Here is a 15,809-nt window from a genome sequence, read left to right as displayed (position 1 = left end):
CTGCTCCCCCCCACAGCTCATTCTGCTGTGTACAACAGTCCCCTTCCTTATTTTGATGGGTGTATGTGAGCGTGCAGAGATGTTTAAACGGCTAATTCGACTTGATGATATACAAGACATGCACCTTATAGATTTTTAGCAACTTGTTGGGGTGTTTTTTTGGTTTTGGGTTTTGTTTTTTTGTTTTTTGTCTTTTAACCACTACCACTTATTTTTAAATGGTAGAGGAGAAAATCTGAATTCAAGATTGTCATTCAGGGATTAATACAGTACAGGCGCAATGGTAAGTTACTGAGTGTGTGTATAGTTACTTTTAACTTACTTATCAGAATAATCTGATTTTCTGCATTCTGATGTTATCTTTGATGATTTTGTCATTTTATGATTTTGTGCCAAAACTTTGTATAGATATATCTGACTCCAAAAACCCAGACTGATCATTTTATTGTGTTTTGCTTTTAAATCTGTTTTGCTTGTTTGGAAATGTGTTGACATATTCAATTAAAAGGTATAATAAAACTTGCCAGCCAATGTGTAGAAAAACATCATGGCATCATTATCGGCATTTTATTTAACTTGTTTTAGAAATCAGCACTTGGCGATCTTGAGAACACAAGCTATGAAGCCACACTTTATCTTAAACTGTCAAAGATACATTTAGCAGTCAAGACTTTCTTTTCGGTAGCACTTTATAATAATGTCACACTATTAAGCATTATTACGGTGTTAGTAAAGTATTAGCAAGTGCTTAATTCATCATTTATACATCACTGCTCTTCCTTAGTATGCCGATGCAGATATGTTTATCCATCTGTTACTGTTACGCCATGTACAGCTATCACTGCTGGACATGGTGAAATCATGTACAGCTATAATTGCTACTACATAGCTGCTAATAGTAATCATAATCAAAGTAGTGATAATATACCTGTATTTATAAATGGCATAACAGGAGAACTGATGCTATATAAATGATGAATTAACCACTTGGTAAAACCTTAGTAATACCTTAATAATGCTTAATAATGTTACATTATTTTAAAGTGATGCCCCTTTTTTTAGGTATTTCAATTCAATAAATTGCACAGGTAAATGGTAAATGGTAAATGGCCTGTATTTGTATAGCGCTTTTCTAGTCCCTAAGGACCCCAAAGCGCTTTACACAACCTGTCATCCACCCATTCACACACACATTCACACACTGGTGATGGCAAGCTACAATGTAGCCACAGCCACCCTGGGGCGCACTGACAGAGGCGACGCTGCCGGACACTGGCGCCACCGGGCCCTCTGACCACCACCAGTAGGCAACGGGTGAAGTGTCTTGCCCAAGGACACAACGACCGAGACTGTCCAAGCCGGGGCTCGAACCGGCAACCTTCCGATTACAAGGCGAACTCCCAACTCTTGAGCCACGATCGGTATAATGAAGACATGGGACAAATGTATTTAGAAAATTTATGGGATACTGTATGTCACTTATCACTAAGTATGTGACGTGCTCCCATGAAAAGTACTTTAACAACAACCTGAAAGATTTTTGATATCTCCCATTTTTAAAATTATTTCTAGGCTGGTAATTGTACATTTTACATGTATCGTTTTACATTTCATACCCCTTACTTGCTGTTTTGATAAGTAAAAGAAAGAACAAGATTTTTTTTTTCTCACTAGACTTCCAACCTACTGCCACATGCTGCAAATAGGACAGGTTTACAATTTTTTCAAGATTGCCTTACAATCTCATTGTCTTTTCCCTAGCTGATATTTTAACATGTCAAAACAGGAAAAGCAGTGGTGTAATAAATAACTGTGATAACATTAATAAGGGCTCTATTCGGTTTAGGTATATACAGTTTAAGTCAGTAGACAAAAAAGTTTCACAAAAAGTTTGGAAACCAGTAATGCACAGAAAAAATTACATCGATTTTTATCCATTAATATGTCACATAAGGAGTGAATAGAGTGAAGTCGAGGAGAAGTGCTCACTGCATCACAGGAAGGCCCACAGATGTCCGAGCCTGGTAGGGATGAGGGAATGAATTTGGGTCAACCTTTAACAACTGTCAGTAGATATATTAACAATGTAATATTAATACACTTTGCTTTTTGGGAAGTCTCGTAATCCATTACATGAAAATGAGTTATGAAGTTGCATATTTATTGCAAATTTAAAAAATTTTAATTTATCAATCTGAGACTTTTAGTCACATCTAAAATATAAGCTTTAAGCCGATTCTAAAAGCAAACCTAATCTGCAGACCAATATCACTGTATTTTGTGAACCCCTAATTGACATGATAAAAGTGTTATAGTAATATAATATATAACATTATATATAGTACAAATAGTGTTCTTTTATCTATTTTTTTTTTACCACAATAATCATGAAAAAGTGTTATAATTTTGTAGAAGCCCTTTTATAAGCTTAAGGTTATTTCATTCAACTGATTCCATCATTTTTCCACAGATTACCAAATGCTGGATGCTGTTGTTCTATCTGTGTTACCATCATGAGATCCTGCCGGCTGCATTTACACCTACCTGGATGACACGGCAGTTCCCTTGTGATGTTATATCCAACAAAACATCAAATACAGTCAAATTTGACTGTAAAGGCCGCCATCTAGAGGAAGTACCAGAAGGGATAACCAGTAATGCCACACATCTCGACTTATCAGAAAATTTTATTAAGAGTATTAAAGATGAATCATTTTCTAAACTGACAAATCTGACTCAGCTCAATCTCAACTGGGCAAACAAATCCAAGGACGGTTATGGATGCAGACTGTTGAACATTCCTGCAAATGCTTTCAAAAATCTCACAAAAATCAAGCAACTGGAACTGAGCGGCAACTGTCTGACTGAAATTCCACGCAATCTCCCCCACAGTGTGGAAAAACTTGACCTAAACATTAACAAGATTAGTTTGGATAAATTGAACAACAGTTTTATTGGCTTAAAAAACATAACAAACCTGTTACTATCTAAAAACTGCTACTTCTGGAATCCCTGTGGGAAGTCTGTTGCTATTATGGAAAAACCCTTTCAAATACTGGACAAACTGCAGGTTCTTGACTTGTCTTACAACAACTTAACACACATTCCTAAAGGACTACCCCAGTCAATTACAATTTTAGGTCTGGATTCCAACAAAATAGAGAACATATCTAAAGATGATTTCCAGGGGTTGCTAAATTTAAAGGTTCTTGATATAAAAGGCAACTGTCCAAGATGTCACAATGCTCGGTACCCTTGTGTTCCTTGCCCTAATGGTTCTATTCACATACATCCTGATGCATTTCAAAGACTGACACAGCTGGAGATACTGGACCTGGGAGGAAACTCACTAAATTACCTTAAGCCCTCTTGGTTTCAAAGTCTAAAGAATCTTAAAGTATTATATCTGGCATTTAATTTTTTACTAAAATCTATAACTGGTGAGGAACCATCTTTTGAGGCATTTAGTTATCTTCACAGGCTAGAAAAACTTGACCTGTCGTTCAATTATGCTCTCGGATTGTACCCAGAAAAAATAACTCTTTCACAAAACTTTTCAAACCTCAGGTCACTGAAAACTTTGCATTTGGAGGCTTTGGTATTCCAGAGTATTGGACCAGACACACTCACACCTCTGTACAATCTAAAAAATCTATCTGCTTTGAATTTAGGTACTAACTTCATTATTTACAGCAACTCTACTTTATTCAGCCATTTCTCCCACGTAAAAATGATATATCTCTCAGAAAACAGGTTATATCCCACAACAATAGAAAGTCCACCAACTCTAACAGACAGATACAACCAGAATTCAGACCTTTCTATTTCATTTTCCATAACAGCTACTCCAAAAGACTTTAGCTACGAGATATCGGACAGGCTAATAAAGCAAGAGTGCTTTGACTCTGGACGAGTGCTCATCCTCAGCTCAAATAATCTGTTCTTCATTTCTCCAAAGCTATTTGAGGGATATGGAAATATTTCATGTCTCAACCTCTCCAGAAATGGATTTTCACAGGCACTTAATGGCACAGAGTTCAAGATGTTGCCTAATCTGACATATCTGGATTTATCTTTCAATAAGGTCGATATGGCCTATAACAACGCCTTCAAAGAACTAAAGAAATTACAAGTACTAGACCTCAGTTACAATCCACACTACTTTAAAGCATTTGGGGTAACGCTTAATTTAAATTTTACACAAAATCTACCTGTGCTAAGAGTCCTTAATATGAGTCATAATGAGATTTCCACACTGACAACAAAAGAGATGTATAGCAAATCATTAGCAGAACTTATATTTGCACAAAATCATCTAGGGAAACTTTGGAAAGACAGGGATAGCTCATACAAGAAACTTTTCACTAATCTCTCTAATTTGACAATTTTAGATATATCCTTTAATGGCATTGCAAAGATTCCAGATGATGTTTATGAATATTTGCCACATAACCTCACCACACTGCGCATAAGTCATAACTCACTTAGTGATGTTAATTGGGACAAACTGCCTTTCCATCAACTTCAAATTTTGGACCTAAGTTACAATTCTCTGTCTACTTTAACAACTATTAACTCAAACATCACACAAACTTTGACTTTCCTTGACCTGAGTCATAATCACATTTTCCATGCAGACAATTGTTTTTTAAAGAGTCTAAAAAGCCTCACGACTCTAAGCCTGAGTAACAACAAATTGACTATTGTCAATGAAACTACCTTCAAATCAGGACCTGCAAACCTGACTCTGTTCCTACAAGGAAATCCATTTGAGTGTACTTGTGATTCCATAGACTTTATTTTATGGATTGAACAGAGTGATGTAAAGATCCCAAGACTCACCACTCAGGTGACATGTAACACACCAGTGAACCAGAGGAACAAAATACTGATACGTTTTAACATTAGTCAGTGTGTAAAAGCGAAACAGGCAAAGAAGATCTGCGCTCTAACAACTTCTATCATTATTCTTTTCATGATTGTTTCAACAGTTGCTCACTTATTTTACTGGGATGCTTCCTATGTCCTACACTATATGAAAGCTAAGCCGAAGGGGTACAGATCCTTGAACTCGCCAGATACTATTTACGATGTCTTTGTGACATATGATACAAAAGACCCACACGTCTCTGAATGGGTGATGAGCAATCTGCGGGTGCAACTGGAGGAAGAGGGAGACAAGATACATCCACTGTGTCTGGAAGAGAGGGACTGGCCCCCAGGAGTCCCACTGGTGGACAACCTCACCCAGAGCATCCAGTACAGTCGCAAGACTCTGTTTGTCTTAACAAAGGGCTACGTTAAGACCGGTGCTTTCAAGCTAGCAATGTATCTGGCCCACCAAAGACTGCTGGATGAAAATGTGGATGTGATAGTACTGCTAATGCTGGAGCCTGTCCTGCAGCATTCTCACTTTCTGCGCTTGAGGAAGCGACTGTGCGAGAGCAGTGTTGTAGAGTGGCCGCGTACAGCAGCCGCAGAGCCCTGGTTTTGGCAAAACCTGAGAACTGTCATAAGAGTAGATAATCAAGTGATGTACAACAAGACCTATTCAAAATATTTCACCACCAAATGAAGAAGGATAACAACATGAGCTTGTTAAATAACCAGTGCTTTTATATATCATTTCTTGTTTGGTCTTTTTAAAGTGTTTCTTCTTTGACTGAACTGTTTTTAAGAACTAATTTTCTTATAGTTGTTGAGTTATTGACTTATTCAGAATGCTTCACCACTAAGTGAAGAAGGATAATCATCACTTATCTGCCTGGGACTGATTTGTAATTCTAGTCTGCAGACAATAACATGGTCCTGCTTTAAAATCACTGTTCTTTAGAGCAATGCTTATTTGGTTCTTTTAAACGATTTCTTCTTTGTCCGAATCTAATAAGAAAACAATAAAAACCAAATTTTCTTATATTTGCTGAGAAAGCATAATAAATCTTGTGTAATCTGTCTGCAGTGCATTAATAAAAAAAATAAAATAAAATAAAATGTGTGGCATTTTGCAGATGTAGATTTTATACTCTAGTCTCTGGTTTCTATGTTAGAAAACATCTGTGCTGAGTGACACCAGTACCAGGTTTAACAGTTAACAAAAGAGAAATTTAGTACAAAAGTGACAGATCCTAAATTGCAGTCCATTATTAAAAATCCATTTCGACACAGTATGTGTAATATAACTTGCATGCTTTCATCTGTTATTTCACATTTGGAAATTTTTGAGATTGTCCGTAAGGTGGTGCAAGTGACACAGTTTTAATACAGTGCATTTTGCAAATTAGCCCTAAATTCAGTGTCCCACTCAAAAATAAATCAGTGTGTGAGGCGATATATTACTTATGTCATATTAATGTCTAAGAAATATGTCATTTTTAAACTCCATATTACGTCACATAATCTGAAGAACTGACTGGCACTATGCACTGTTGCTGTGTTTACTGGCATTCCAGTGTTCATCTTGGCTGACAAATAAACTGGCATTTTTGAAGGAGGGAAATGAAAAAGATGCAGTTCTTCGGGGAGACCGGGGATAGTTGTAACATTTTTGACATTTCTGTCTGTAAATTGGAGCTCTTTTAAGGTAGTGGATTCAAAATGTAATGCAAAGTATTTACATGTCTCTGCTATTAAATAGTGCAGCTATTTTCTCTGCAGCACAATTACCCATTGCATGGTATGGCCTCAAACACAAAGAGTGAAATGTTACAATTAACCCCATAGTCTGGGTTAGTTGTAACATATCCTGGGGTAAAATGTAACACAATGAAATAAGGGTACTAACAAAACATTAACATGTAATCTTTGTTTATTCAACACATGAATGCACTTAGAGCCATTAATGTAGCTGTGTGTGTGTGTGACAGAATGCAGAAATCTAGCTTTTGAACATATTCCAACCCCCCCAAAAAAGACAAGTTATGGAATTTTCTGCAACTGAATATTTCATTAATTTTGGTTGGTCTTCCTTGAGTTTGGCCTCATTGGCTCAGTGGGCATTATAACCTACAACTCTTGCACCAATTTTGAACATAACAATGAAGCTGAAAAAATGTAGTTGTTCACCAGCATCGCAATTCCATTACTTTTTATCATGGCTTACCTTGGTGTGGTTTGCAAAGTGCTTCAGAAAGATGAGGAAATCAGTTTCTTGCACCCATCCTGATTTATTTCACTACCAGTACTTCCTACTGGTCCATCTCTGACACAGTGGTCTGCATAATGTATGTGTGGGAACACAAACAGTGGAGGAATTGTGTTGCCAATGGCATTAACCGCATATACAAATGCGACCAGTGAACCTCTCTCTGCTGATATCGTTGCCCCAACTTCTTAAATATAAGTTAAAGTAATAGTGTGGTAAGTTGTAACATACATTATTGTTGCAACTAATCCAGACTGTTGCTGTTACAACTGACCCAGACTCCTATAGCCATGCACTAGCTAACATTCCAGCCAACGGCTAAAACATTAGCACTAAAGACCTACACAGAATATATCCCCATAGACATACAAATAACATAATTTAAGTTTGATGAGTTTAACTGCAAAGCAGATAATGCTATTACAAATTGAAATAAAGTAGAAAAACTTACTTTTTGGCATACAAATTACTTTTTTTCATGTTAAATTGTCTGTGTTTGACAAAATGTGCTGATTTTTCACATGTGATAGCAGAACTGAATTGGGCATGCACAGGATGAGTCACATCATTTGAAACTTAGCCCTGATTGGAGAAATTGGAAGTGTTACAACTGACCCACGTTACAACTATCCCCGGTCTCCCCTACTAATGCCACTGATCTAGACTTGTCAGAAAATGTCATTAGGAGTATTAAAGCTGATTCACTCTCTAATCTGCTGAATCTGGCACATCTGAATCTCAACTGGGCAAACAACACCAAGACTGATTATGGATGCCGAGCACTGAAGATCGCTGAAAATGCTTTCAAAAATCTGACAAAACTGAAGCAACTACGATTGAGCGGCAACTGTCTGACTGAAATTCCACGCAATCTCCCCCACAGTGTGGAAAGACTTGAGCTAAACATTAACAAAGTTAATATGGATAAACTGAACAATAGCTTTATTGGCTTGCAAAACATGAAAATGCTGTTGTTATCTAAAAACTGCTACTTCCGCAACCCTTGTGGGAAGTCTGTCGCTATCAGCGAAAACACTTTTGCACTACTGAAAAAACTGAAATACCTGGACTTGTCTTATAACAACTTAACCCATGTTCCTAAAGGACTACCCCAGTCAATTACAATCTTACGTCTGGATACCAACAAAATAGAGAACATATATAAAGATGATTTTCAAGGGTTAGAAAATGTCAAATTCCTTGATATACAAGGCAACTGTCCAAGATGTCACAATGCTCCGTACCCTTGTGTTCCTTGCCCTAACGGTTCTATTGACATACATCCTGATGCATTTCAAAGACTGACACAGCTGGAGACACTGAACCTGGGAGGAAACTCACTAAATTACCTTGATCCCTCTTGGTTTCAAACGCTAACGAATCTTACACAATTGTTTCTGGAATTTAACTTTTTACAAAAAGCCGTAACTGGTGAGGACACATCGGTTAAAGCTTTCAGTTATCTTCACAGGCTAGAAAAACTTGACCTGTCTTTCAATTATGCTGTTGGTATGTACCTAGAAAAATTAACACTTTCAAAAGACTTTTCACAGCTCAGGTCACTGAAAAGTTTGCATTTGAATGCTTTGGTATTCCAAAGTATTGGACCAGACACACTCACACCTCTGTACAATCTGAAAAATCTGTCTCATTTGTACTTAAGCACTAACTTCATTATTCACTCTGACCCTACCGTGTTCAGCATGCTTTCCCACTTAAGAATGATATATCTCGGAGAAAACAGGTTATATCCCACTACAGTAGAAAGTCTACCAACTCTAAGAGACAGAAATAATGAGAATTCAGAAGTTTCTATGTCACCATTCGTAAAACTCACTCCAAAAGACTCAATTTATGAAGTACTACACAGGAATACAAAGCAAGAATGCGCCAATTCTGGACGAGTGCTCATCCTCAGCTCAAATAATCTGTTCTTCATTTCTCCAAAGCAGTTTGTGGGCTATGGAAATATTTCATGTCTCAACCTCTCCAGAAATGGATTTTCACAGGCACTTAATGGCACAGAGTTCAAGATGTTGCCTAATCTGACATATCTGGACTTATCCTTCAATAGGGTTGATCTGGCCTATAACAACGCCTTCAAAGAACTAAAGAAATTACAAGTACTAGACCTCAGTTACAATTCACACTACTTTGAAGCATTTGGGGTAACGCTTAATTTAAATTTAACACAAAATCTACCTGTGCTAAGAGTCCTTAATATGAGTCATAACGAGATTTCCACACTGACAACAAAAGAGATGTATAGCAAATCATTAGCAGAACTTATATTTGCACAAAATCATCTAGGGAAACTTTGGAAAGACAGGGATAGCACATACAAGAAACTTTTCACTAATCTCTCTAATTTGACAATTTTAGATATATCCTTTAATGGCATTGCAAAGATTCCAGATGATGTTTATGAATATTTGCCACATAACCTCACCACACTGCGCATAAGTCATAACTCACTCAGTGATGTTAATTGGGACAAACTGCCTTTCCATCAACTTCAAATTTTGGACCTAAGTTACAATTCTCTGTCTACTTTAACAACTATTAACTCAAACATCACACAAACTTTGACTTTCCTTGACCTGAGTCATAATCACATTTTCCATGCAGACAATTGTTTTTTAAAGAGTCTAAAAAGCCTCACGACTCTAAGCCTGAGTAACAACAAATTGACTATTGTCAATGAAACTACCTTCAAATCAGGACCTGCAAACCTGACTCTGTTCCTACAAGGAAATCCATTCGAGTGTACTTGTGATTTGTTAGACTTCGTTTTGTGGATTGAACAGAGTGATGTAAAGATCCCAAGACTCACCACTCAGGTGACATGTAACACACCAGTGAACTTAAAGGGACAAGGATTGATACATTTTAGCATTCATCAGTGTATAAATCCCAGTCAGGCAAAGCAGATCTACACTCTAACAACTTCTATCATTATTCTTTTCATGGTTGTTTCAACAGTTGCTCACTTATTTTACTGGGATGCTTCCTATGTCCTACACTATATGAAAGCTAAGCTGAAAGGGTACAGATCCTTGAACTCGCCAGATACTATTTATGATGTCTTTGTGACATATGATACAAAAGACCCACAGGTCTCTGAGTGGGTGATGAGCAATCTGCGGGTGCAACTGGAGGAAGAGGGAGACAAGATACATCCACTGTGTCTGGAAGAGAGGGACTGGCCCCCAGGAGTCCCACTGGTGGACAACCTCACCCAGAGCATCCAGTACAGTCGCAAGACTCTGTTTGTCTTAACAAAGGGCTACGTTAAGACCGGTGCTTTCAAGCTAGCAATGTATCTGGCCCACCAAAGACTGCTGGATGAAAATGTGGATGTGATAGTACTGCTAATGCTGGAGCCTGTCCTGCAGCATTCTCACTTTCTGCGCTTGAGGAAGCGACTGTGCGAGAGCAGTGTTGTAGAGTGGCCGCGTACAGCAGCCGCAGAGCCCTGGTTTTGGCAAAACCTGAGAACTGTCATAAGAGTCGACAATCAAGTGATGTACAACAAGACCTATTCAAAATACTTCACCACCAAGTGAAGAAGGATAATAACGTGTTTGTTTTAAAACACGTGTGTTATATATAATTTCGAGTTTGGTTTTAAAGTGTTTCTTCTTTGACTGAACTGTTTTTAAGAACTGGTTTCCTTATAGTTGCCAAGACAGCATAATGAATTTTTGTAATGTGTGTGAAGTACATTAATAAATGAAACCATATAAAAATGTGAGGCAATTTCTGAATGTAAATTTTACAGTCTACACTCTCGTTTCAAACTTAGAAAAGATCTGTGCTGAGGGACACCATTACCAGGTTCAACAGTTCCACAAAAGATCAATTTCGAGCAAAATTGACACATCCTAAACTTTACTCCATCACAGAGTTTCCCAGAATCCACACAGTATGACTGGTTAGAACTAGCATGTTCTGTGTTTGCCTGCTATTAAATTATCCACGTGGTGGCAGCAGTGATGCAGTTGCAGCTTGCAAATTAACCCTAAAGTCAATATCCCACACAGAAACAAATCAGTTTGTCAGTAGATATATTAACAATGCAATATTAATACACTTTGTTTTTTTGGAAGTCTCGTAATCCATTACATGAAAATGAGTTATGAAGTTGCATATTTATTGCAAATTTAAAAAATTGTAATTTATCAAGCTGAGACTTTTAGTCACATTTACTCCATCGTAACGATGCCTGAATGGTGCTGGTGTTACAGGCCCCACTATGATGGGCGCGTAGCCAGATTACGATCCTGTAAAACAGGAGAGAAAGTGAGCACAGGAGACACGCTGCCGTTCGCCTGGTCAGTCTTGCCAGAATTTATTCATACAACACAAGCATATCTGCTCCACTCTTTCGTTAACTCAATTTCACAATAACTGCTCATTCCCTCACATGGCTTGTTTTCCACCAGTACATTTCAATATTAGTCCACACTACTGGCATAAAACAACAAAGGGTTTAAATGAATGAAACAAATGACAACTACACCTCTTTTCCCATAAATGAGATAAACAAAATAATTCACATCATCATGGTAGTGTCTCATCATAGAAAGGAAACTCTACTTTCAACATTACTGCACTACTTTCCTTGCCAGCATTTTTGTTGGCCGTACTCTTATTAGCGCTCTCGCTTCATATGTCCTTTTCAGACCAGTTAGATTCTAACACTGAAACAGCAAGTTTACACATGACTTCAGGCGAGCTCAGAACACTTTACACACGCGTTATACAAAACATTTGTCATGAACACAAAGCTACAAGTTTATCAGGAACTGTAAACCTAACTGGGTTGGTGCTTCTTATTATTATATGGAGTATTATACGCAGTTGCAACAGCTTGCTAGCGTTACCCAGGCATATAGCCTAGCTATAACATCTTACAGAGCTAAAGTAGCTCACATAGCGACAGTATAATACATCACATATCACAGACCCGTCTTATGTCATGAAAGTTTAAGTATCACAGTGTCCAGCTGTGTATTTCTTTATGTTTTTGACCACGTTACTGACCTGTAAAACAGGAGAGAAAGTGAACACAGGAGACACGCTGCCGTTCGCCTGGTCAGTCTTGCCAGAATGGAAAACTTACGGCAGCTATGCACCCGACTCAGTTCCCAAAGCACGCTGCTGCCCCCTACTGTCCAAAGTGTTATACACTCTCCTGGCAACAGGGAACTTACATGACATTGTGGCTTTAAATTACACCAATAAACCAGCAAAATAAAACATGCAAAATAATCTCCATATATCACGACACTTAACTCACAATTGTGACCACATTTCTGTGTGGATCACATGCTCCCAAACAAAAAAAAAGATGGCTCCAGACATTTCAAGAAAATACACAAAAAGTTCACACTTCTTAACACTTTAACTCGCTCACCTAGAAACAGTTCTTGATCTTCGTATTTCAGAGCGAAGGTATTTCGTCAGTGTGTGCATCAATATGGGTTTGTGTATGGTACAACAGTGCAGGGGAATGGTTGGTATGGGATGTAGTGTGGCACAGTGAGGGGTGGCATTCCCCAGACTGGCAGGGCCTGTACTGTACAAAGTCCAGCGGGGTTAAGTGACCCGTGTGCTCGGTAAGATGGCTGGCCCAGGGACTCGTATGTGAGAACCCGAGGGGGTTTCCTGCCCCTGGCGGATCTCCTCACTGAGGCTTCCTGAGGAGTCAGCGGTCGAGCCTCATCACCCTCAGTCATTGTCTCTGGACACTCCTCCGCATCAAGGTGTTCTGGATCAGCAACAGAGCAGTCTGCAATTTGGTTTTCACCTTGTTCTTGTTCAACTTCTCTTTCAGGAGAAGTGCCTCTGGGTTGCTCTGCCATATGACCTCCTGACCGTGGCATGTATATTTGTTTTCCAGGGACATTCTGGGCTCCTTCAATATTTCTCTGGGACTGATGCATTGGTCTCAGATTCTTTGTTTGGCGTTGAGCCTGTGGTGATACTCTGAGCCAGTACTGCACTCTGGGTGCTTCACTGTCTGAGTTTTCAGAGTTGCTGCTTTCGGGCGTCTCCATCCCATCATGTCCCACAGCAGGGTCACTCCTTTTCCTTCGAGCCCCTCTGGATGGCAATGGCCCCCTCTGCAGGTCAGGTAAGTCCACAGGTAGATTATTTACAAGGTGTAGAAGGTTTCTGTGAAGTATGCGGGTTTTAGCACCACCTGCCTCAGAGCATACTTTGTAAATGGGACTGTCACCCACTTGTTCCTTGACGACATACACAGTTTGCTCCCAGTAGGGTCTCAATTTTCCAGGTCCTCCCCTCTCACTCATATTACGGACTAGGACCCTGTCACCAGACTGGAGAGTGACTGTGTTCTGTATGTGACGATCATAATACTTCTTACCCCTTGCACTGGAGTGCTGGCTGTTCTCAGCTGCAATACGGTAAGCCTCCTTCATCCGTGATGCCCACTTTTTGGCATAACTCTGAGGTGTTTCAGATTGATCTCTGGTTAACAGGCCAAAAATTAGGTCTACTGGGAGGTGGGGGTGCCGACCAAACATGAGGTAGTGGGGTGAAAAGCCTGTAGCCTCATGCCTGGTACAGTTGTAGGCATGCACTATCTGGGGTAGGTGCTCCTTCCAGTTGCTCTTCGCCCTCTCCTCCAGCGTCCTTAGCATTTGGAGCAACGTCCTGTTAAATCGCTCGGCTGGGTTGCCCTGTGGATGATATGGTGTCGTCCTTGAGTGAGCAACCCCAGCCAGGCGTCGTAGGGCCATGAACAGGTCATTTTCAAATTATCTGCCCTGGTCATGGTGTAGCCGCCTTGGAAATCCAAACCTGGGGATGAAGTCATTGAATATCTTCTCCGCCGCCGTCCTTCCCGACTTGTTTTTCGTGGGGTAGGCCTGAGCAAACCTGGTGAAGTGGTCGATGACTACTAAGATGTACTCGTAGCCCCCCCTACTGGCTTCTAGGTGCATATAGTCCACAGACACCAGTTCAAGCGGCGCAGAAGTGGAGCTTGATCCCATCGGGGCTCTGAGCTGTTTGACCGGCTTCTTTTTCTTAATGCAGGGGCATTTCCTGGTCACATACGCTTCAATGTCCCTCTTCATAAAAGGCCAGTAAAAACGGTCCCTTGCCAAGTGAATGACCCTCTCTGCCCCAATATGACCCAGGTCATCATGAAGGTGTTTCAGCACTAGGGGGTGATATTGTGTTGGAAGCACAAGCTGTCTCCACTGTCCTGCCGTGCGATACAGTAGCTGGTTTTCGATATTGAGCTTTCCCCACTCGTGCATCAACTTCCTCACAGGGCCACTGGCTCTCCTTCTGTCGTCATTCGTTATTACTGTTTTTGTTTCTTTCAGTTTGATGAGTTCGCTGATAACAGGATCCCCCCTTTGTGATGTCACCAGATCACTGTGACAGACTGTAAATGGTGATCCGTTCACAGGTGGCTCCGGGCATGTTAAGCTCAGGGCAGGAACATATGCAACGTCCTCTGTCTTTGCTGACTCACAACCCTCCCAGGCAGCATGGACAGCGTCTCCCGTGAGCTCTTCCGTACACTTTGTGAGATAGGTGTCGATGTCAAGTGGGAACCAGGAGAATGTGTCCGCATCTATGTTCACCTTCCCCGGCCTGTACTTGACATCGAACCGGAAATCTGCTAGCTCACCCACCCAGCGGTGGCCCACCGCATTAAGCTTTGCAGTGCTCAGCACATAGGTGAGGGGATTATTGTCCGTATAGACTGTGAAATGGGGTGCATAAAACAGGTAATCCCTGAATTTCTCACATACCGCCCACTTAAGGGCAAGGAACTCCAGTTTCCCTGAGTGCAGGTTATAATTTTTCTCAGCAGGGGACAGAGTTCTCGAGCCATAAGCGATGACCCTCATTCTTCCACCCTGGCGCTGATACAACACCGCACCTAGTCCCTCCTTAGAGGCATCTGTGTGGAGTACAAACGGGAGTTCAAAGTCTGGATACGCCAACACGGGTGGGTGCGACAGAGTGTCTATCAGCTGCTCTAGTATCCTCTGGTGCTCATCTGTCCACACGATAGGTGTCTTTGATGGCAGCTGGGCCCCCTTTCCCTTTGTGAGCTTTCCACTTGCTACTGCTGGGGCGGTTTTCACATTCAGCAGCTCGTAGATTGGCTTAGCGATGCTAGAGAAGTTTTGGATGTACATTCTGTAATAGCTCAGGAACCCAAGCAGCTTCCTCACCTCACCCACTGTATTGGGTGTTTTCTCTTGCAGCAGCCTGATTGCATCAGTGTCTTTTGGGTCAATCCTGACACCATCAGCTGAGACCAGCCTCCGCACATACCTGACCTCCTGCCGGAACAGCTCACATTTTGTGGGCCAAAGCTTGACACCATGGGCTTTTAGAGACCTCAGGACCTGACGTACTCCCTCGACATGCTCATCAAAAGATTTTGCGTAGCAGAGGATGTCATCGAGATAAGGGATGCAGCAGCTATCACGCAGGGAATCTAACATCTCCTCCATGCTGCGTTGAAAAGCGGCTGGGGCATTGGAGAGCCCAAATGGGATCCTCACCCATTCATAGAGACCCCAAGGAGTGATGAATGCTGTCATGTGTCTGGAGCCCTCTGCCATGTAGCCCTGGTGATAGGCTTTGCCTTGATCCAGGATGGTGAACC

At 40.5% G+C, this 15,809-nt stretch overlaps 2 protein-coding genes across 2 annotated transcripts; both read left to right on the top strand.

The window, feature by feature from the left end:
• The first annotated feature begins 226 nt into the window (after positions 1-226).
• Positions 227-5,869, top strand: LOC113007492 (toll-like receptor 8). The gene is made up of 2 exons (XM_026144109.1): positions 227-283; positions 2,471-5,869. Exons 1-2 carry the CDS (start codon positions 281-283, stop codon positions 5,573-5,575), a joined length of 3,108 nt encoding a protein of 1,035 aa, XP_025999894.1. The 5' UTR covers positions 227-280; the 3' UTR covers positions 5,576-5,869.
• Positions 5,870-6,504: 635 nt separating this feature from the next.
• LOC113007577 (toll-like receptor 8) lies at positions 6,505-10,707 on the top strand. Its single transcript, XM_026144293.1, has 2 exons — positions 6,505-6,535; positions 7,763-10,707. The coding sequence occupies exons 1-2, from the start codon at positions 6,505-6,507 to the stop codon at positions 10,705-10,707; spliced, it is 2,976 nt and encodes a 991-aa protein (XP_026000078.1).
• Positions 10,708-15,809: the final 5,102 nt, after the last annotated feature.

The sequence above is a fragment of the Astatotilapia calliptera genome, chromosome 16 (genome assembly GCF_900246225.1).
Source record: "Astatotilapia calliptera chromosome 16, fAstCal1.2, whole genome shotgun sequence".
NCBI lineage: Eukaryota > Metazoa > Chordata > Actinopteri > Cichliformes > Cichlidae > Astatotilapia > Astatotilapia calliptera.
Note: the sequence above shows the minus strand (reverse complement) of the source record. Positions and strands in the feature narration are given on the sequence as shown.